Below are 21,861 nucleotides of genomic sequence, written 5' to 3'. Positions count from 1 at the left end.
CCAGAAACTGATTAATAGGAAATTTTAATGTCTGTTTCTATGTTTATTAATTATAAAAGAAACTACCAGGGTATTCTTTCAGGAGCTTAGATAGGGAAAATTTGAATATATGTCCAAAGCTATAAGAAGCTTGGTTTTTTTTTTTAATTTTTATTTATTAGAGAGAGAGAGAATGAGAGATAGCACGAGAGGGAAGAGGGTCAGAGGGAGAAGCAGACTCCCTGCTGAGCAGGGAGCCCGATGTGGGACTCAATCCCGGGACTCCAAGATCATGACCTGAGCCGAAGGCAGTCGCTTAACCAACTGAGCCACCCAGGCGCCCCAAGAAGCTTGGTTTTTATCAGATAATAATGCAGAACGAGACGTGTTGAACTTTAGCTGCTGATGGGAGAAATATAAGCTGATTAACTTGCTTGAAATATTTGTGAGTTTTTCGGTTGTGATCATGGGTAATATAATGATTGAATAACCCTAATTGAAAGTTGACTTAAATTATAAACTAGCTATTTATTTTTACTTATACAATAGTATTGAGCAAGTGAACAGTCTGCGGGAGATACAAGCACTGAGACGCCTGAATCCACACCCTAACATTCTTATGTTGCATGAAGTGGTTTTGTAAGTATATTTGGGGCTTTACAAATTATCTCAATTTGATAAGAACAATTAAATCTCTTTTTAAGAAAGAAAACTGTGATTAGACGTTTAAAATATTTGCTTTGTGGCTCAGGGAGTAATAATTTTCATTTTATCTTAAGTCACATATGTATTTACTTGGACAAATGCGTAACTGATTCCTACTGTGGAAATGCTTTCATTTAGGTGACTCCGTATCACAAGAGCATACAGAATTCAAACGGCTCCTCCTGTAGCTCAGGGAGGCTTCCCTGGAGACAGTGGCCTGGGCGGGCGAGGCCTCAAGTGTGGATGGCCGCCTCCTGGGAGAGGACTGGTGTCACCTGGCTAGGGCTGCCCCTGCTGTACCCCCGCCAGCTGGTCTGCCTGCACTGTCTCAGGCAGTGAGACCTGCTGCCTTCCTGTGGTTGATGTAATCCAGGGGACTTTTCATTTCTCTTCTAATTCTAGAAGAGCCTCCCTAAGGCTTAGCTGCCGATCAAGAAGGCAGAGCACAGCTCATCCCCAGGTGCCTGCAGTTCTGATCTCTGAGCCAGGGACTCGGACCCAGCGTCCTGGGACCGGCCTTTCTGTGGCCCCGAGAAGGTGCACGCCGGGTGAAGCCTCTCTCAGGCTCTCCAGGCTGCTTTAAACCCAGCCAGGTCTCTGACAGTTCAAGTGCGGCAGGTTTTAATCAGAGGATGGAGCCGTCTTAAACTCAGGGTGGAATGTCTTGTCACAGCTGCGTGGCCTCCCGGCCTGCAGTGCCCTGAGAGGTCAGTGCGGCTGGGGCCGGAGACTGCAGGCCGAGGCTGTCACTGCCTGCGTGGCCCGTGCTTCACAGGCGCCTCTTCCCCGGGACGGCGCGCGGGGCTCCTGACTCACCGTCCCCGCCGGACGCACCCTGAGCGGGGGCCGGAGCACCACATTCTCCCCGCCCGGGTCGTGCCAGCTCGGCCAGCGGCCTCTGTCCCCACCCCGGGCAAGGCCTGGACACCACATGGGTGTGGTGTGACCCGTCTTTCTCCCTTTTCCCCTGACTGCTTTGTGGATTTTGTTCCCCCATTATAATTTGTCCCTGTTACATGGAAGGAATTTAGGTAAATTAAAACTAAATTTGCAGTCATGGAGCATGAATTAAATTCTTTTTCCTCTGTGTTGCTTAGCCAACTCCTCAACCTCATTTCTCCTTTCTACTGGTAGTTAATTTTATATTTTTAAGACACATCTCGTTAAAAAGAGGGGAAGTGTTTAGAATTTTTGCTTCAAGTTAAGGTTTTACTGTTATTTTAAGTGAATTTTACCTGAAGTACTGATTGAAAATCACAACTTCTGTTTCAGTCAGGACACTTCAGCCTTTGATGCGGGAATGCTTTATGTCTACCAGAAATGTTTACAAATGAATTAAATATTTGATTATATTTTCTGATTACGACAAGAAAAAACATTTTGACAAACCTGCTCTCTTCTTCAGTGACAGAAAATCTGGTTCTCTTGCACTAATATGTGAACTTATGGACATGAATATTTATGAGCTAATACGAGGTACGTAGAATAATTTGCGAGCTAATCTAAGATCTCCTCTTAAAGCTTGTAGTTCACACATACTTTGTTTTCCTTCTCAAAATCGTTAGCCACCAGAGTGCAGTAGTTACATATAAATATACGGTACTGAGCTACTTCACGCTTGGGAGGTATTTTTCTGGCATTCTCGTCTACTCCAAACGGAGGGCTGCCAATGAGAAAAGTAAAGCCGTATGCCTTCAGGCTGGCTGGTGAGGCGGGTGAGGATGGCTCCCAATCGCAGAGCCAGCTCAGGCCTTCCCCACCTCGGGTCCTGGCAGGGGCGCTCTGCCCCTCCGGGATCAGCCTCCGGGTCCGGCTGCTGTTAACATTCTGTTCTGGCCTCAAAAGAAGGCAAGGCTTGCCCCCAAGCATAATCCCTCTGAGGAGAGACGACCTCCTCCTGTTTGGATCCTCACAAAGTCTCTCCCGGGTTACAGGGTGCTCACTTACTTTCTTCTGAACAATAAAGCACTGTTTAGGAAAGCACACGGGCCTGAGCCAGCCTCTGTCGGGGCTGGTTCTGGAGGCTGAGAGGTCACCTGAAGAAACTAGAGAAAAGGAGGCAGATGGTTGGCCCACATTTAGTAAATATCCCTGGGGGTCTGGCTGCACAGTTGTGTTAGATGTCAGGACAAATGAGCCTCATAGATGTCACTGGGAAACGGCACCAGATGTGTGGTATTTTACAGATCACATTGTGCTTATTGGACAGATGAAAACAAATCAGCTGCTCCGTGTTCTGTGAGTGACTGAGTAGTTATGGCCGGAATAGAATTTTAGTGGCAGAAGCATAGATAATTTAAAAACTGCTGTATTATCTGAAACAATTCAGGCCAAACCGAAGATGGTGTGCTATGTAAAATTTTTAAGACCAAGAAGCTATTCTTGTGAGGAAGAAGACACTGGTGCTGCAGATGCACGTGAAGAGCTCAAATAAAATTGTTATGATGTGGGAAAGTGGAAAAAAGCTTTGTTATCAAACTAGTATTTTTTACATGTGATTTGAAATGTGTGCTTCAGTAAATTACTAATAAAATAAGTAGCATAGATAGGCAAGTTTTTCTACATCTGTAGACGTTGATGAAAAACTTTTGGATCTAAAAACTTTAGGATCTTTTTGAGAAAATAGGAGACTGCCTTATATCTGGGAATAAATGGTATTTATGTTACAGACCTTGTGCATTTTATTCATAGGTAAGCCCATCACTCAGGGATCTGTTTAATTGTGTTTTAAGTCCAATTCTAACAAAGTTATCGGGTTTCTCGGTTTAAAACCTATTAAGAATAGAGCTATTGGTTAGAAGGAGCTTCTAGAACTTGGCCCATCAGCAGTAACAGAAAGTGACAGGTGACAGTCCCTGGTGGGCGAGGAAACTGAAAATATAAAACATGACAACGCCAGCAGCAACGCCACCAGAGGCGAGAGCAGGCTGGGCAGGCAGCCCCCAGGGTGGGCTAGAGAACGCCCAGCCGCGTGGTGGATGGTGGTCAGCATGCCATGGCAGTAACATGACGGAAAAAGTAGGAAACTGAAGAAAGAAAATGTTTTGAAGAGATTCCCACTTATAGTGATGGCAATAGAGAAGTTTCACATTCAAGGAGTAAACCTTATTGATCTGGAAATTTCACTTTTAAGCATCTATTCCCAACAGTCTGGATAAATGAGGTGTTGTTCCGTGATTACATTTTCTCATACATTCTGTCTGACACAGATTGTTCCCTTTGATCCTGTCTGTCCGTCTGTCTGTCAGTGTCCGGACAGGATCCCCCAAAATCAAGAGAAACGACCATCAAATCTTATTATTTCATTGATAATTTTTTTTTTTTTTTTTACCAATGAGCCAACATTTTGCTTTTTCATTACCCTACATAATCACTTTTTTTTACCAGTGGGACTCTTGGTGTGAGATGTGTCTTATATTAGAATTATGTTGTTGCTTCCGAGAGTGTGAAATTTCAAAACTTGAGAGGAGGAGATCGTTTCTAGCAAGTTTCTATGTGTTTAGACATTTGAGAAATCTTTCTTTAGAAATATCTTTGGGCGCCTGGGTGGCTCAGTTGGTTGAGCGACTGCCTTCGGCTCAGGTCATGATCCCGGAGTCCCGGGATCGAGTCCCGCATCGGGCTCCCTGCTCAGTAGGGAGCCTGCTTCTCCCTCTGACCCTCCCCCTTCTCGTGCTCTCTCTCTCTCTCTCACTCTCTCTCTCAAATAAATTAAGAAAGAAATATCTTTAATTTCCAGTAGTAGGGGAATTGTATAATTGGAGAAATTGAATCCATTTCTTCCAGAATTTGTCTACAGAGAGAAATTGTAGAAAATGGAATGTTACGGGGTGCCCGGGTGGCTCAGTTGGTTGAACATCCGACTCTTGATCTCCGCTCAGGGTCGTGCCTTTGAGCCCCTTGTTGGGCTCCATGCTGGCCGTGCAGCCTACTTTAAAAAAAAAAAAGGGGGAATGTTATATTGTAGATCAATGGACATTCGCTCATCACATAAATGCTGAGTGTCTTCCATACGCCAGTGCTGTGCTCAGTGCACAGAGTCTAAGATGCTGTCAGGGGTACCCTAGTTTTAGAGATGTTAAAAGATGGGGAAAATGGCAGGCATTCACTGGAAGATACTAAATATTGCAATATTGCATCATGATTTCAGAGATGTTAAAATGTGAGGGAAAAAATCTGCCTGAGAATTGATGAGATACAGTGATCACTCTAACAGCCAACAGTTCATGAACGCCGACCACCTGTCAGGTGCTCTTCTTAGCCCTTTGTAGGAATTAACTCATTTTACCTTCACGACAGCCATTCAGGCAGACGCCGTTACTATCCCCATTTTAAAGATGGAGAAATGGAGGCAGAGAGAGGTAACTTGTCCAAGGTTGTGTACCTAGTAAGTGGTGGACATGGGGTTTGGACTTGGACAGCCTCTTCCAGAGTGTGTGTCCTTAACCATCATACATACAGCCTCTTGATAACCCACGGTGCCTGGCTTCCTCCTCCTCCTCCTCATTGTCATCTCCGTTTTACAGATGAGGAAATCGAGGCTTCAAGGTATAAGTGAGAACCCAAGGTTCAGTTATTAGTAAATAGTTGAGCCAGAACTAACACTCCAGTCTGACTGGAACATTAACCATCCCGCTCTACCGTTACCCTGGGTCCCCCTGCTGGCCCCCTGCTCACTGCCTCCAGTGAATAGGCACCTGCTAATTATCTGTTCTTGCTGATGACGACACTGACTTACTGAAAACTGGGTCGATCACTAAAGCTTTTCCTACTAGAAGGACAGTTCATTTCGCTCAAATGACTACTCTCAGATGATTAGAATATTGACTAGCCCTGTCAGATATCGAAGAGCCAATTAATGGCATGAGAGGATGACCACACAGGGTTTATTGAGCTGTCTACTTGATGCACATTGATGTGCAAGATCTGGTGAAGGTAGAAAAAAAGAATAGAAGATTTATTTTTTTTAATGATTTTATTTACTTAGAGAGCAAGCATGAACACGGGGGAGGGACAGAGGGAGAGGGAGAGGGAGAAGCAGACTCCCCGTGGAGCAGGGAGCCCGAGGCGGGGCTCAATCCCGGGACCCTGGGATCATGACCCGAGCCGAAGGCAGACGCTTAACCGACTGAGCCACCCAGGCTCCCCCGAAGATGCGTTTTTTGATAAAGAGTGTAGAGTCTGTTGAAGAGAGAAACTATATGAAAATCACAATCATTAGAGGAAATGAATTGCTTGGGACAATTTTCTCTTTGCCCAGTAGGTGTCAGATGAGGCAGAGATGATTGTGAGCTTCACCTGGAGGAGTGGCAGATGGAGGCAAATGAGGGAGAGGATGTCTCATTCACTGCTACCTGCCAACCTCTGCTCTGGAGGTGGGCACAGTGGGGACAGACATGGTGTCACCCACGTGGGCTCACACTCTGAGGAAGAGAGAGACGCCGAACAAGTAAATCAAGAAAGAGTTCGAGACAGGGATAAGTGTTATGAGTGAATAAAACAGGTCATATGTCAGAGTGATGGGAACGGAGTATTTCAGACAGAGAGAGCTAGTGCAAAGGTCCTGAGGCCACCATGAGGTTAAGAGGCCAGTGTGGCTGGAGCACAAGGAAGAGAGTTATAGGCAATGAGGTAGGTAGGGGCCAGTGGGGTGGGTAGGGCCAGGTTATTCCAAGAATTCAGGTTATTCTAAGTTCAACAGGAAGCACTAGTGGATTTTAAAGCAGGGGAGAAGCATCTTTTGATTGGTGTAGACCAGCGCTTCTAAATCTATCTATAGTGGAAGACAGTTTTTTGTTCATTTTTTCCCCTGATCTGTTGTGGACCAGAACTTTTGTAAAATACATAAAAATTAGATACTGGAAAAATGATGATGTGCTTGGATGTCACAGCAATGTTGAATTGCCATAAAAGTTCCCGGTTGCTCTTAGTTTTGTCATCTCTTAAACCAGTAACAAACAGCCCTGGACCAGTATCAGTTCATGGACTATGCTTTTTAGAAGGATGTTTCTGTTTAAAGAATGTTTTAAAGAGTGAATGGGCCATAGGTGGACGTATTGGTCATCTCTTCCAACTGCAAACAACAGCATCTATTCTCGCCAGTTTAACCGCAATGGATGTATGGATATGGATGGCTTCACAGAGTCGCTGGGAGACGCTGAAGAGACGCTCTGGATGTGGCATCCAGGAAGCAGCTTCTGAAAATGATTCTGCAGGATTGGGCTGTCAGGGAGGCGACTGCCTCTGCACAGTCAGGAAGCCGCCTTCATCACCATCTGCGCTCACACTGGATGCTCTCCCTTCTCTTGTCTGCCCTCGTAACTCGGGCCTGAATCCTCTTCCCTGAGTGGTCTGATTTAGGCAGAACCCCGTCACATCTGCAGCTGCCAGCTACAAGCAACCCGAAGAACATTGCTTTGGACTTTCACACTTAGCCTGCGAGATCGGGGTTGGGATGGCTCTCCACTGTGAGCCGTGAGGGCAAGAATGGTGGTGGGGAGACCAACAAAGAGCTGGCGAGGGTGTTCTGCCCGCCAAACAGCCTTTGAAGGGAAGTGCCTTCATGGAAGGGAGTGAGTAGCTGGCATGCCTGGGCACCAGCCACACCACTAGCAATCCTAGTTGGTTTATTTGGGTGCATTGTGCATATGGTGCCTGGCATCTGCCACCTACAGTGGAAAAGGCTGTCTTGAGTTTATAGGAAAAACTGGTTAAGATAATAATCTGATTATAGAGGCATCTATTTTATTTTTTAAAGTTTTACTTATTTACATAATCTCTGTACCCAGTGTGGGACTTAAGCTCACGACCCTAAGATCAAGAGTCGCACACTCTTCCCACTGAGCCAGCCAGGCGTCCCCCCACCCCAAGAGGCATCTGTTGTTTTAACTCATACCTGATTCTGTTTTTATTTTGTTTTTTAACTGTTTCAAGTTAAATCACTTTGCTTTGTGAATGGCTAGGTCACTGTGCCCCCACCCTCCGGTGCCTGCTTTAGAGCCTTGGAGGCTTGCTCCCTCACCTCCCCTTCCCTCCCCCGCTGCATCTCCCTCTCCTTTCCTTGTATCTGCTTCCTTGTTTGTCCCACTCTGTCCACCGGGCCGTTTGCTCTCCGGCAGCGAGGCCTTATTGGCTCCGTCCTCGGTGTCCTCTTAGGGCTCAGCACTGTCCCCTGTGTGGCCCAGTGTTAGTTGTCCAGCAGTTAGTTGATGGTTACAGATACGGGGTATTGTAGGTTGGTTTTATCGCAAGGAGCACGTGCCATTCAGGTAGTTCCCATACGAAAGAGGGAGTTTATGGTAAAACCTCACATCTCCTGCAGGAAGCTCAGAACCAGGAAAGGTCTGACTGTCAAGGCCACCACTGACCCCCCGGCAGAGCCACGTGGTCCCCCGCCTCTCCTCCTCTGCTCATCCCTCCCCTCTTCTCTTGGCAGACGGGGCCGCTCAGACCCTGGGAGCCTCCACTGGCACCAGATGGGCGAGGCCCAGCAGTCCCGGTCATTGGCCCCCTGCTGGAATGCTGGCTGTCACAGGTCCAGTGGGCCGGCCTTGTCCCCTTAGGGTTGTACCTTTCAGAGGCTGTGGGTGGGGTGGGCACCCTGAAGTAAATCCATGAATTGGGGAATGAACCAAGTAGGAAAAAGCAAAACAAGTGTGGTTTGACTGTAAACGTAGCATTACAGTTCCATATCCGTGAGGAGCTTAGGCGGTGTGCCTTCTGCGACATGACTGGTGTGCCTAACGTTACCGTTGTCAGATTAGTTTAGTTGTATTTTTATATTTCATGAATCTGACCTACTGATTGTAATTTTTATGTACTAACAGAAGAGGAAACACGGCCAATCGCCTCTGACACATAGCTTTCTTATCTACTTAGCAATTTTACTTCTGTTCTTACTAAAAGAGCTCTTTGGATCTCTTTAGACAGTTTCCACCCAGATCACTTTCGTGTGTATATAAAAAAAGGAAAGTGGAAATGAAATAAATCTGTTTTTGGCATTCCTAACACTTCCTTGAAACATTTTGACACAACAATCGATGTCTTTATTTTCCTTACGCGATAGGTCTCTGCCATTCAGACAAGGTGTGAATGATGCAGCCTTTTTGTTGCTGGAATTTTCTTCCAAACCCGTGCCACCATCCTGTTAGTTTTGATGCTGTTGCTTCTGGAAGTGTGGCTGCAGTTTGGCTGTGTGGCCGCAGCACAGAGCGCCCTTGTCCTGCGTGTCTGAGGATGGCAGTTCTGGGTCAGGCCTGTGAGCCTTGGTCCTAGTCTGTGAAATGGGAATGATCCTAGCGTCTAAGTCTTCAGGTGGTTGTGAGGAGTCAGTAAAGTAATGCGTGCCATGTTTAGACCAGTGGCCCCTTGCACAGTCTTCAGTACACGCAGATTGCTGTCCTCCTTCTCATTAGTATTATGTTAACCTTGCTTAGTGCATGTGCTCTGCAGGACCACCTGGGCTTCCTGTCCCGTGTGCTCGCCTCCGTGGTAGAGGTGAGGAAGTGGAACGTCACAGACGTTCCAGCACTTGTTGAGGATGAACTGGTTTCATAGAGCAGAGCTGGAGGACCTGTCCTTGAGCTTTGCCATGGTTGAAAGGGAGGGGTGCGGGGGTGGGGGATGGCTCAGGCTCCAGCTCCAGCTGAGGCTGACATCCTGCCGTCTACCCCCCGCAGGGCGGGGTCTCTAACCTCAGATCCGTGTGCCATAATGCAAACTGCTCCTTTGGAAGATGCTGTGGCAAGTGTGTGCATGCCTGGTGCCATGGGCACAGCCTCTGGGCCAAGGTGTGTGTGGTAGACCATTTATTTGATGTGCCATGCTGGACCTCAGCATGGCCCTCCAAGCCTGAACGGGAGAGCCTGGCACAGGCCTGCAGATGGGGTCTCTTGTGGGAAGGGGTGTGTGTGAGATACTCCGTTACGGTGCAGACAACCCTGGTGGCCACATTCCTTCAGTTAGTCCCAGCAACAAATGCCGCCGTTTATCATTGTGTTCCTGGAAATATTTTTTACATTTTGGGTATTGTATATGACATTGTGTAGAATCTTCTAAACGAGGATATATTTGGTTAAAAAACTAGCTTGCCAAAACTAACTTGGTCCCGAGGCGCTGCTCATGGTCTGTTGGTGTTTAGGAAGACTCACACAGGAGCTTATGAGTGGATTATTAATTCTCCTATTTGTTTCAAGATGTTTGAGAACAAGAATCTGTTAGGAACCAGATAGAGTCTCGGGCCTGGAAAGTTAGGATCTTGTTTTTGAAAAACCGTTGGAGAGAATGGGTAGGCAGCCCCCCCTTGGTCAAGGGTGTGGACTCTGCGATTATTCAGACCAAGGTCCCACACAGTTCACACTGCACCTCGCTCCCTCGGGAGCCCCCACATGTAGGCAGAGATTCTCCCGGAGGGGCATGGGGGCGGGGGAGCCATGTCCTTACCTGCAGGGCCCTGGGTGGATGTGTGTCAGGGGAACAAAGACTCAGCACCCAGAGACTCTTTCACTGGGGCCTGAGGGCAGTCGAGAAATGCAGATTCCTGGCCCATATATTTGGTTTTGTGATTCATTAGGTCTGGGTTTGGAGCTGGGAATCGCCTTTTTATTTTTATTTATTTTTTATTTTTTAAAAGGTTTTATTTATTTGAGAGAGAGAGAGAGGGCGAGAGCACACACGCACAAGCAGAGGCAGAGGGACAGGTAGACAATTCTGAGGTCATGACCTGAGCCTAAATCGAGAATCAGAGGCTTAGCCAACTGAGCCACCCAGGCGCCCCATGGGAATTGCCATTTTGAAGCATCCCTAGGTGATGATTAGGTGGGTTAGACTTTCCCTAGAAGACTCCACCTTCCTGAGTGCAAGTTCAGATGACTGTCCTGACCAGTTTATGCTGTAAGGTCTGGGTGGCTGGGAAGGGTGCTCCTAGAACAGAACGGCCTGAGCATAGCCATGAAGCAGGAGAGCTTTGGAGGCATGTGCAGATGAGCATCTACAGGTGAATGTGGCGAGAGCATTCAGTAAACGGGGATGTGGTGGGCGTGCTTCTCAGAATGAGGGTCCAGGCCTGGCAGCCACACCTGGAAACTTGTTCCTAAGGCAGACCTGCTGGACCCCAAAGGCCTAGGGGCAGAGGGGCAGGGGGGCATCCTGTGTCTTCACGAGCCCCCAGGGGATTCAGCTGCCCCTGGAGCCTGAGAGCCCCTGGTTGGGAGGAAGGGGTTCCCGAGTGCCGGGTTAATTCAGCGGGCAGTGAGACCCCATCACAGGACAAGAACCAGATTTCAGGAAGCTTCATCCAACGGCACATGTGATGGAGAAGAGAAATTTTGCTTTCTTTTCATCTTTATACAGATAGGAATTCAATATAAAGTTACAGAATTACTCAAGTTAGGGAAAGATGACTAAGTCTTCATTTAATTCTTTTAAATTCTAGAAAGTGGGTGATAAATTATTTGAAACAGAATAAAAAGATTACAGTATTATGAAAAAGCTAATTGTACTTAGACATTTTGTAATTTAAATTACTTTCTATTAACAGAAAACATTCCTGGGGCACCTGGGTGGCTCAGTCGCTTAAACATCTGCCTTCGGCTCAGGTCATGATTCCAGGGTCCTGGGATGGAGCCCTGAGTTGGGCTCCCTGCTCAGTGGAAGCCTGCTTCTTCCTCTCCCACTCCCCCTGCTTGTGTTCCCTTTCTCGCTGTCTCTCTCTCTCTCTGTCAAATAAATTAAAAAAATCTTAAAAAAAAAAAAACAGAAAACATTCTTGTCTAGTGAGAGAAAAAGAATAAATTTATTTGTCAACAGAAATTGCAAACTTAGGAGCAAAAATGTCAAATAGGATATGTGCTTACAGAGGGGAAAGTGGTTTTCTGGATTGTTAGGAGAGAATGGTTGTTTTTCAGATTTAAAACTTAATAAAAATGCACACCTTTGGAAGTTAAAATCAAGTAAAATGTGACATCTTCTGAAACAAGGATAACCGTGATGCTGGAGTGTGGTGTTAAGAGTTGTAGGACGTAAAACCCCACAGGCAGCCAGGCCTGGTGAGCGGGTGTGCACGCGCAGACGGAAGCCAAACAATGGCTGCTTCCCCTCTGAGGAGAGTGGGCTGTGAAATGCAAAGCAATCCTGGGTCTTCTTCCATTACAAACACACTTCTGTGGAACTGTGATCCCTCCCCCTCTAAAATGGAAATCTCCAGGGGCACCTGGGTGACTCAGTTGGTGAAGCATGGACTCTTGGTTTCAGCTCAGGTCATGATCTCAGGGTCATGTGAGGTGGAGTCCGCTTGAACCTGTCCCTCCTCCCACTTGCACTCAAGCATGCTCGCTCTCTCTGTCTCTCAAATAAATAAAATCTAAAAAAAAAAATCCAGACTGGAAGCTGAGGAAAACCCTGGATTTTCAAGTGACTCCTGACACTCCATAATCAACAGTTCGAAAGGGCGTGTTCCAGAAGGCCTGCACTGGTGGGGGAGGGGTGCTCGAGTGGGGTTTATCAGACCAAACTACTCTAGTGCTTATTACTTAGTACGACTGTAGTGATCAGAATGCATGCATGGGGGATTTTACATGAAATCATGCCAGTATGTAGAATTTTAAATAGTGTGTTTAGTATGTACACTCCATATTTCCTGAAATTACTAAAGGTTGTTTTTTATTTTATTTTATTTTTTTAAGATTTTTATTTATTTATTTGAGAGAGAGAGACAGTAAGAGAAAGTAGGAGCAGGGAGGAGAGGGAGGAGCAGGCTCTCCTCTGAGCAGGGAGCCTGATGTGGGGCTCGATCCCAGGACCTTGGGATCATGACCTGAGCCGAAGGCAGACGCTTAATGACTGAGCCACCCAGGTGCCCCACTAAAGGTTGTTTTTTAGATTTTTCACACATCATTAAATAAAATTGTTGGATTCTATTTTTGTTTTCAAAAAATGGGATATGTATCATTGGTAACCATATTTGGCAATATCCTTGATTGCACAGGGAGAAGACACCCATTGTCAGAAAAAAAGATTATGCACTATATGTACCAGTTATGTAAATCCCTTGATCATATGCACAGGTATGCTCTTGGAGACTTGGCATCTCTCAAATTGATAAAACGTATTAACATTCATTAAAAATTCAATGTAAAAGAATTTGAATGAGGCACAGATTAATTTTATCCTTCCTTTTATATTGAATGCAGAAGTGGAATATTTCACAGAGATGTAAAGCCAGAAAATATATTAATAAAGGTAAGAACTTCCATAAAAAAATGATATCAGAAGAAAGGTAGAATGGGAAACCTTTTTACTAGATAGGCTTTCAATCCCAGATAGTTGGGCACCGTGTTTGTTATGCTGTTGTTTTCTCCCAGTTGGAAAAAGTGGTTTATTTAATAAGCGCCATCAACACAACTGTACATCTGAAAGGAAATTATCTTAGGCACTCTTCTCTTACTATAGGCAAAAATAAACCCCAGGGGCGCCGGGCTGCCTCAGTCAGTGGAGCGTGTGACTTTCAGGGTCATGAATTCAAGCCCCATGTTGGGTGTAGACACTACTTAAAAAAAATAATAGGTAAATAAACTCCATTCATATTATCCTTCCAAACACTGTGCATGTGAAAGTAGAAGAGTCAGGATTTGCGCTCAGGTCTGTCCCAGTCCGTAGCCAAGTCAACTGTACATACTTGAAGCCTGCAGCCCGGTAAGTTTGGGAATATGTACACACACACGAGGCCATTGTCAAAGCCGAGTAAGCAGACCTCTTGCCCCGGGAAGGTTCCCCGTGCTCCTTGGTCATCCCTCCTGTCCGTTGTCCCCAGACAAAGACTGACTTTCTGTCATTATGTATTAGTTTGCACTTTCTAGAATGTTCTCTAAATGGCATCTATAGTATGTGCTCTTTGTCTGGATTTTTCCCTCAGCGTCATCATTCTGACATTTGTCCACCTTGTAGTGTGAATACCACACCTTTTGAAGTTGTCCCACAGTTCTTGGCTGTTCTCTGTTTTTGCCATTATTTGTTCTCCCTGCATTTCAGTTTGGAAGTGTCTGTTGGAGCATCTTCCAGCTCACTGATTCTTTCTTTGATTGTTTAGCCTGTGGATGAGCTTATCAAAGTCATTTTTATTTCTGTTGCAGTGGTTTTTATTTCTAGTGCTTCCTTTGGATTCTTTCTTAGCGTTTCCATCCCTCTGCTTGCATTTCCCATCTGAACTTTCCCTGAGCTTTCCCATCATCTACTTTTTCCACTAGAGCCCTTAACAGATCACTCATAGTGATTTTAAATTCCCTGACTGGTAATTCCAAAATCCTTAAATCTGTGCCATATCCGAAACTGGTTCTGATGCTTGCTTTGTCTCTCAGACTGTTTTTCTTGCCTTTTAACACAATGTACAATTTTGTTGGAGGTCCGACATGATGCACTGGGTAATGGGATCAGGTGAAAGGCTGTTGGAATGAAGTTTCTTGATAACCTGGCTAGGAAACGTGCTGTGTTGAAGGTTTGCTGTAGGGGTAGGTACCAGAGGCTCCAAATTTATTGACAGCCTGTATGTTATTACCTGAATGTGAGGGATAAACAAAATTGAAGAGGTATCCTGAAACGTGTCTCCCTGGTCTGTCTGACTTGCTCCAAAGAACCCATGGCTCCAGAGAACCGCCCCCCCTCCCCCGCGGTGTAGAACAAAGTTGCCAGCAGAGCTGGACTGCTGGGAAGTTAGAGACAAACGAAACACTATGGTGTTTAATTCATTTGTGGACTCATGCTGTGACTTAAAATTTTCCAAAACCTGTAGGCATTTGGAAATATTTGTAAAACATAGCCAGAATATTTGTAAACGTATCCCACTGAATAGAAACACCACTTCGTTATCTGTTAGAGGCAGTTGCGGGTGCTTATGAAGTAATTTGTATTTTATTTTTTATTTGTTTATTTATTTTAAAGATTTTATTTATTTATTTGAGAGAGAGAGAATGAGAGATAGCACGAGAGGGAAGAGGGTCAGAGGGAGAGGCAGACTCCCTGCTGAGCAGGGAGCCCGATGCGGGACTCGATCCCGGGACTCCAGGATCATGACCCGAGCCGAAGGCAGTCGCCCAACCAACTGAGCCACCCAGGCGACCCGTAATTTGTATTTTATAAGCTAGTTTCGATGCTAGTAATTTTCCCGTTGGTGTGTAACTGTTTGAAGTGGTCTGTATTATAACAGCTGCTTGATGAGATGTCATTTGTCCCTGCAGCAGGATGTCCTGAAGTTAGGGGACTTTGGATCCTGCCGGAGTGTCTATTCCAAGCAGCCCTACACAGAGTACATTTCTACCCGCTGGTACCGTGCCCCAGAGTGTCTCCTCACCGACGGCTTCTACACCTACAAAATGGACCTGTGGAGCGCTGGCTGCGTGTTCTACGAGATCGCCAGGTAGAGCTGGGGCCCGCCTTGTGTGGGAGAACCCTACTGGTGCCACCGGGCCTCTGTGCGCATGTCCTGAAGCAGGCCGCATGGCGAGGCTCGGCCTGCCTACCGCGTGGCTTCATGCCAGGCCCTTCCTTTACCAGACAGACTTTACAGTCGTCTTGCCCATGTGACTGTTTAACTTGACAGAAAACGTACCAGGCTTTCATTTTCCTTTTTGTCAAGTACTTTTCCTTGTTTGCTTGTCACAAAGCACAGAGTAGTATCAGTTACTTCTTTCCTACTGGCATAACTTGGCCGTAGGCCGGCAGGCCTCCCCCTTTGGCTTCATCAGTGAAATGATTGATTCGTGAGTTCAGGGACAGAGTAGAAATGTGCTTATTGCCACCTTGTGGGGCCTGCCATGGGGATATGTGAGCAGCGCCCCTGCTCCTGGGACCTACCCTAAGAGAGATAGTCCATCAAGTGGGATGCTCTGGTCAAAGCGTGAGGATGGATCACCTTGTGGCACAGCTGGATTCTAGAAAACCCCAAGTTCTAACCTCCTCCCCGGCCTCCACACCCCCCAGCCTTTGTAGCTTCACACAGAGGGGATGGGCCAGCATTCACTTGCTTGGAGTGGACAGTTAAGGACAAGCAGGTGAATTTAACATCTGGGTGATATGCATCATAGGCGGGGACTCGGGTCGTCTGCTCTCACCAGCTCAGCTGCCCACTTCATAAATACGGACATGCGTGTCCTTCAGGACACACCTATTGATAATCGGCTTGTTATTTTTGGAGAGCTGAGTGGCACTTTCATTGAGCTTCAAGTACCGACAGACAGTCCTTTCTGCTGCACTAAAACCCCTACGGGTGGTAAAGGACTTCAGTGTGGAGGACGTGATGGCTGGTAGCGTCTCACCAGCGTGCAGGGCAGCCTGTGGGGGGCCCGCCACACACACACACACACACACACACACACACACACACACACACACACGCAACCCTGCCCCCCCCACCCCCACCCACCGAGTGTCAGAGCTGCTCCCTGCCTGCCCGGGCTTTCCTCCTGTCTCCTGCAGCCATGGATGCTTTCCTGTGCGGAGCTGCTGTTCTCAACTCTTCTTTGTGGCTTGTCATGCGAATTGAATTTATTTACATAAGCCTAAAATCCTCCATCCACGATTCCAAAATCCGTAAAAGTTCCAAAAACCAAAACGTTTCTTGGACTTCATTTGTCACCAAAACCAGACCCAATCCACCCTGAATTTTTGTTGGAAAACCTCCCCTGTGACAGGAGACTTACGGAGGCGACGTGTCTTGCCACGGAGATATCAGGGTGTACAGAGAGGAATGTGGCCATCTCTTAGAATGACACCCCCTGTTGGGAAAGGAGAAACAGTCCCGAGCCGAAGGGGAACGGAAAGCCCGTAGCTGGCAAGGAGGGCCACACCCGGGGGATTGTGTCCTGGGGTTCCGTGTGAGCTAGCCGCCCGGCAGAAGGGGACGTTGGGAGGAAGAGCCGTGGCCTGCCCTAACCACAGACCCATGCCGTTCTTCCAGTCTGCAGCCCCTCTTCCCCGGAGCCAACGAGCTGGACCAGATCTCAAAAATCCACGACGTCATCGGCACCCCTGCCGAGAAGACCCTCACCAAGTTCAAACAGTAAGTGTGATGTGTGCCCAAGAGTCCCGTTGTGGACTTGCCTCCTGCCAAGGCTGGTGGTGGCAGCCAGCCGAGGGGCCCAGGCTGCGCCTCTCCTGCCCTTGCAGGCCCTCTGTCTGCTTGGGTCCCCGCTGCCGCTGAAGGGAGGCAACGCGGCAGCTGCTCGGGGCTGTGGTCCCCCAGGGGTCCTGCCAGGGGCGCGCTCCCTCCAGCAGCACAGAAGAGTTCAGATGGTCTTGCTGAGGGCCTGGCGGTCAGGTTTTGTCCTCTGAATATTTACCCCAGACTGAGAGACCTTTGGGCGGAGAAGGTTCCCACATACAGGCCGTGGGTGGTGAGGCATTCGTGTGGCTGTTGCCAGCAACACTGACACCCAGACCGCGACTGGTTAGGGTTTGGTTTTGGTCAGAGATGCAGCTGAATCTGGGTAGCTGGGGCTTCTGAGGGAGAGCCCCGTGGGGCAGCGGGTGGGCAGCTCCTGGGCCCTGGGAAGGTAAGGAGAGACAACTATTATGGATTCTTCCTTTTCCCCCTTTTAAGCTTTATCTCTTTCTTCTCAGGTAAGAACATGTTGTTAGTCCTCTCGGGGAAAAGTCGTTTCCTTACATTGATAGCACAACAGATTTCACACTCCTCGCCCCACTTATTTTTTAGAGCAGTTTCAGGTTCAAAGCAAAACTTAGGGGAAGGTACAGAGATTCCCCATAGACCACCGAGGGGCCTGCACAGCCTCCCCCACCGTGACCCTCCACGCCAGGGTGGTGCATCGGTTCCCATCCATGAGCCCACACTGACACATCATCGTCACCCCGAGTCCGCAGTTCACATGAGGGGTCCCCCTGCTGCCGTACATTCTCTGGGTTTGGACGACTGTGCAGTCACACCCCTTCTTAGAGCAGAAACTGTCATCGGTGCAGGGCCCTGTAGAATCATGATGATGCCTGGCCAAGTGCTCTAAATAATGGCATGATCGTTTATTATCATTGGGCTTTTAATACAGGTCGAGAGCTATGAGTTTTGATTTTCCTTTTAAAAAGGGATCAGGAATACCTCAACTGACAGCCAGTCTGTCCTCGCAATGCCTCTCCCTCCTGCATGCAATGGTGGCCTATGATCCCGATGAGAGAATCACTGCCCACCAGGCCCTGCAGCATCCGTACTTCCAAGAACAGAGGTGGGCTCCCGTGCAGCTCGGCGGGGGAGGGGTGGCAGGTGCTGCCGCTGAGGCCTGGGGGGGCACAAGTGGGAGTGGGTGGGTCCGGGAACAGCTCTATCCTGAACTTGGGTGCCCCCGAGATGTCCCCCTCACTCTTTTCTGGTGTGGCCTCCCAGGAGGAGGTGGTCAGTGGCCCTCGGCAGGGCACGAGGAGGGCTCAGTGGCTGTTTTGAGGCTGATGCCGAGGCTCCAGTGGTTAAGACTCCAGGAGGGGCCTGGCGCACAGCAGTGACAGCAAGGAGAGCTCGCTGTGGGGTTGGGGGCACCTTGGTACCTCGCATGGGGGGAGCTGCCTGAGGGCGTCTCATCCCGCACCTCGAGGCACTCCTGCCAGGGCGAGCGTGGCGGTGAGCGCGGGGGCTGCAGGCCCGTGGCAGGCCCGTGCCCACAGTTCACGTGGGAAGGAAGAGGCAGTGAGCACGCAGGATAGACCAGCCTGGGAATGAGGAGAGGGACATGCAGTCGTGCTGTGCACTCTCTCAGGGGAGCACGCCCTCTCTCCTCCCCTTCAGGGCGGCTGAGAAACAGGCTCTGGCCAGCCTCAGGAAAGCCTTCTTTCCAGAGCACCCTGTGGCCTCGGAACTTCTCAGTAACAGTTGGCACACTTCAGAGGAGGACAGAAAGCAGGTACTGAGTGAAGTGAGGGAGCTGGAAATGGCCTTTGTAGCTGGGACTGGATGCCCTCAGGTAGCCCGTGTCTCTGAGGAGGACGCCCCCCCCCCACACCAGGCCAGGCGGCCCCACCGGTCTTCGAGGCCTGACCCTGTGCCCCTGAGGTCTCTGTGTGCCAGGACACAGGGAGCCTGGCTCGATGGTTCCTGCCCTTCTGCCCCCCTCGCTGAGGGGGGACAGCAGCGTCCCGTGTGTGCAGGCCAGGCCAGGCGGGATTCTCCCACACGCAGGGGCCCAGTTCCCTCCCACAGTGCTTGGCAGCTGTCACCTCCCTGTGCCCTCTGACTGACCCTAGCAGGGGGCACAGAGAAGCTAAACCGGCCCGGGTGACCCAGCGAGCCAGTGACAGGTCCCCACACGCTCAGCAGGCCCCAGATGAGCACTTGCCTGGGCACACACTGTTTGCTTTAGAAACAACAGCTTCCCTCTGCAGTCTTTTCATCCTTGAGCGCCCCAAGTGGTCCCCGCTGCTCAGCCCCCTCCCAGCTCCATGTGGGGGCTGGCACCGCACCGTGTGGTGACTGTGCCCTTCCGTCACTCATCCCAGCATCTGCTGCATGTCACTTCGTGCTAGGAGCTGAGGTCACCGACATATCTGCAGCCAGGCCGCTCTCCAGAATTCCAGACTGCTGTGTTCAGCCGCCTGCCTGATGGTTCCATTTGGCCAATAGGCGGAGTGGTTCAGACCCACTCTCCCAGTCTCTCCCCCCAAACCTGCTTTTCTCCCCATGCCTTCCCTTTAAGGATGGAGGCAGCTCCCTTTCAGCTGTTTAGGCCCCAAACGGTGACACCCTCCTCCCCAGTCACCTGAACCTCTCTCATTTTGCCTTCCAACTGCTGTCCCTGCTCAGCCCTTCCCTCCAGTGAGACACTTGGCTGTGTCACTCCTGCCGGCACCCACCACAGTCCCCCCGTGTCTGGAGGGGCTACCTGGGAGGCCTTCCCTGCTTTGGGGCCATAAGGTCCCATCACAGCTGCCCTCTTCTCTGGTGCCGTGGATGATCTGTAAATGAACCAGTGGGGCTCTGTCCCAGTAAAACTTTGGACACTGTGATGCAACTGTTAAAAAATGCAGGGGTGCCTGGGTGGCTCAGTTGAGTTTCTAGCTCTTGGCTTCGGCTCAGATCGTGATCTCGGGGTCGTGGGATCGAGCCCCGCATTGGGCTCCAGGCTCGGCAGGGGGCCTGCTGGAGATTCTCTCCCTCCCCTCAAATAAATAAATAAACAGAATCTTTAAAAAAAAAAAAAAAAAAGGTAAAAAAATTCTTAGGTCACCAGCCACACTAGAGCAACACTGCGGGCAGATCTGGCCAACTTCTGGACTTCAAGCAGGGCCACCAGCACCGCCGTGGCCCGTGGAACGCTGCTGTGACCATGTCAGTGGCCTCCTGGGCATCAGGCCAGGTCAGGCTACGGTCGGCTGCCCTGTGGGGGAGAACCAGGCCCCAGACTCCAGTGTGGAGGCTCTCCCTCCCCCAGGGGGGATGCTCCGATGAGCAGCACGTCACCTGGGTGGCAGGGATACCGTCTGGTCACCGTACGATCACACCTCTTGGTCAAGTTCCATTAGGCGAAAGTCATGCAAAAGAGCCTCTTGTGTTTTTCCTAATTTCCATAAAGGGGACATCATTGTACGTTCACCCGACCTGTGTTTTGTTTCAAGAAACAGTCCCTAAAGCCAGAGGAGGACCATCCCAAGAGACCAGGACCGGCCTACCTAATGGAACTGCCCAGACTGAAGCTTTCGGGAGTGACCAAACTGCCCTTGTACTCCAGCCCCGCGCTGCACTCCGTGTTCAGCCCGGGGGCCGACAGGAAAGCGCCGGTGCTGAGGCACCCCAAGTGTGTTGGCGCCAACCAGAAGGTAGCCCGTCGCGCTAGCTCCCCGTAGCCCATAGCTCTCGGCCCGGCCCCGCTGAGCGTCTGCTGTTCCCTTTAACAGACGGATGCGCAGAAGGACAGTAAGCCCAGCCTGAAGCAGTGTCGCCTGCCCACGATCGAAAGGAAGGGCGGAGGCTACCGAGCCGCGCACGCCGGCTCCCCTGCCCGGAGCACGAGACCAGGCGCGGCCAGGCCGGGCCCTGCGGATCGCCACCAAGCCTCGGATGGAGGGCTCCGGGAGAGGCCTGGCGTGTCCCCCTCGCAGAGCCCCGAGACCACTGCCCCGCAGGCCAGCCAGCGCCCACCTGGCCTGGAGCCCCCAGCCTGCAGCGCCTGGCATCCTGAGAGCACAGGTCCTGTATGTTCCAGTTGAATACATTTGTAAAACCACCCCATTCTGGGCTTTTGTTTCATTTTTGTAACCTAGGAATTTGGGGCAGAAAATATTTTGTAATCTTTTTATCTGAGTCAAAACAGAAATCAGAATTTATATACTGTATTATTTAGGCTTGGTTTCAGCACGGGCTCTGCGCGTCGTGCCTTCTTGGGTACGTCACTGATACTGTGTGGCACGTCACAGTTTACAGATTATGCTGTTGGAGTTTTATTAAAGAATAAGCTGTCAGTACAATATTTTAATATTTTCTGAGTTAAACGTGTGTCCTGACATGCATTTCTTTATTTTAGGTCTTGTGAGCATATTTGGGGAATTTATTTTGTTGGGAAGGCTTTGGTACAGCTTAATTTTGTGGCACGTGAAAAGCCAGTAAGAACTAAACAGAGGCTCGGCCAGGGTGCTCCGTGGCCCTGGTACCCTGGGGAGCTGCAGCCGGACGAGGCTGCCAGGTGTGAGGCACGTCGGAGCGCCGGGCTTCCCCGCGGCCGCCGGCCACCTCGCCTTAGCTCCGGAGGCCCAGCTTCGCCTGTGAGTAGAGGTGCTGCTTCCGGACAGCGCTTTTGGCCCTCCTGCTGGGCAGATGCCAGACCCTCCTGAGCCCGTTTTTGTCTTGGGATGTAGCATAATGACCCCTTCTTGTCCTCGCCTTCACAAACTTACAACATTAAGAAAAAGCAAATTTCCCAGGTTAGTATTTGTCTTCTTGTTCCCTCTTTTTTTTTAAGATTTTATTTATTTGACAGAGAGAGAGAGAGAGACAGTGAGAGAGTGTGAGCACAAGCAGGGGGCGCTGCAGGCAGAGGTAGATGCAGGCTCCCCACCCCACGGAGCAGGGAGCCCCATGTGGGGGCTCGATCCCAGGATCCCGGGATCATGACCTGAGCCAAAGGCAGGCGCCCCTTCTTGTTCCCCAGCATCACTCGGCATCAGGGAAATCTTGTTCCCTCTTTTAAGACAAATCTG

The 21,861-nt window shown here is 49.4% G+C and overlaps 1 protein-coding gene across 1 annotated transcript in view; it reads left to right on the top strand.

Moving 5' to 3' along the window:
* The window catches only part of MOK (MOK protein kinase), a 55,606-nt gene extending 34,472 nt beyond the window's left edge, over positions 1-21,134 (top strand). Inside the window, exons 3-12 of the mRNA XM_025869335.2 lie at positions 529-618; positions 2,090-2,160; positions 12,668-12,746; positions 12,873-12,921; positions 14,913-15,091; positions 16,631-16,732; positions 17,733-17,906; positions 18,461-18,575; positions 20,284-20,484; positions 20,563-21,134. Of these exons, the coding sequence (XP_025725120.1) occupies positions 529-618; positions 2,090-2,160; positions 12,668-12,746; positions 12,873-12,921; positions 14,913-15,091; positions 16,631-16,732; positions 17,733-17,906; positions 18,461-18,575; positions 20,284-20,484; positions 20,563-20,874 (1,372 nt within the window). The 3' untranslated portion in view covers positions 20,875-21,134. The remainder of the gene's footprint in view (positions 1-528; positions 619-2,089; positions 2,161-12,667; positions 12,747-12,872; positions 12,922-14,912; positions 15,092-16,630; positions 16,733-17,732; positions 17,907-18,460; positions 18,576-20,283; positions 20,485-20,562) is intronic.
* The last annotated feature ends 727 nt before the right edge of the window (positions 21,135-21,861 follow it).

Source organism: Callorhinus ursinus, unplaced genomic scaffold (assembly GCF_003265705.2).
Source record: "Callorhinus ursinus isolate GAN/ISIS: 27379988/994484 unplaced genomic scaffold, GSC_fseal_2.0 scaffold8, whole genome shotgun sequence".
In the NCBI taxonomy this organism is placed as follows: Eukaryota; Metazoa; Chordata; class Mammalia; order Carnivora; family Otariidae; genus Callorhinus; species Callorhinus ursinus.
The sequence above is the reverse complement of the archived record's forward strand: the minus strand, read 5'-3'. Positions and strand labels throughout refer to the sequence as shown.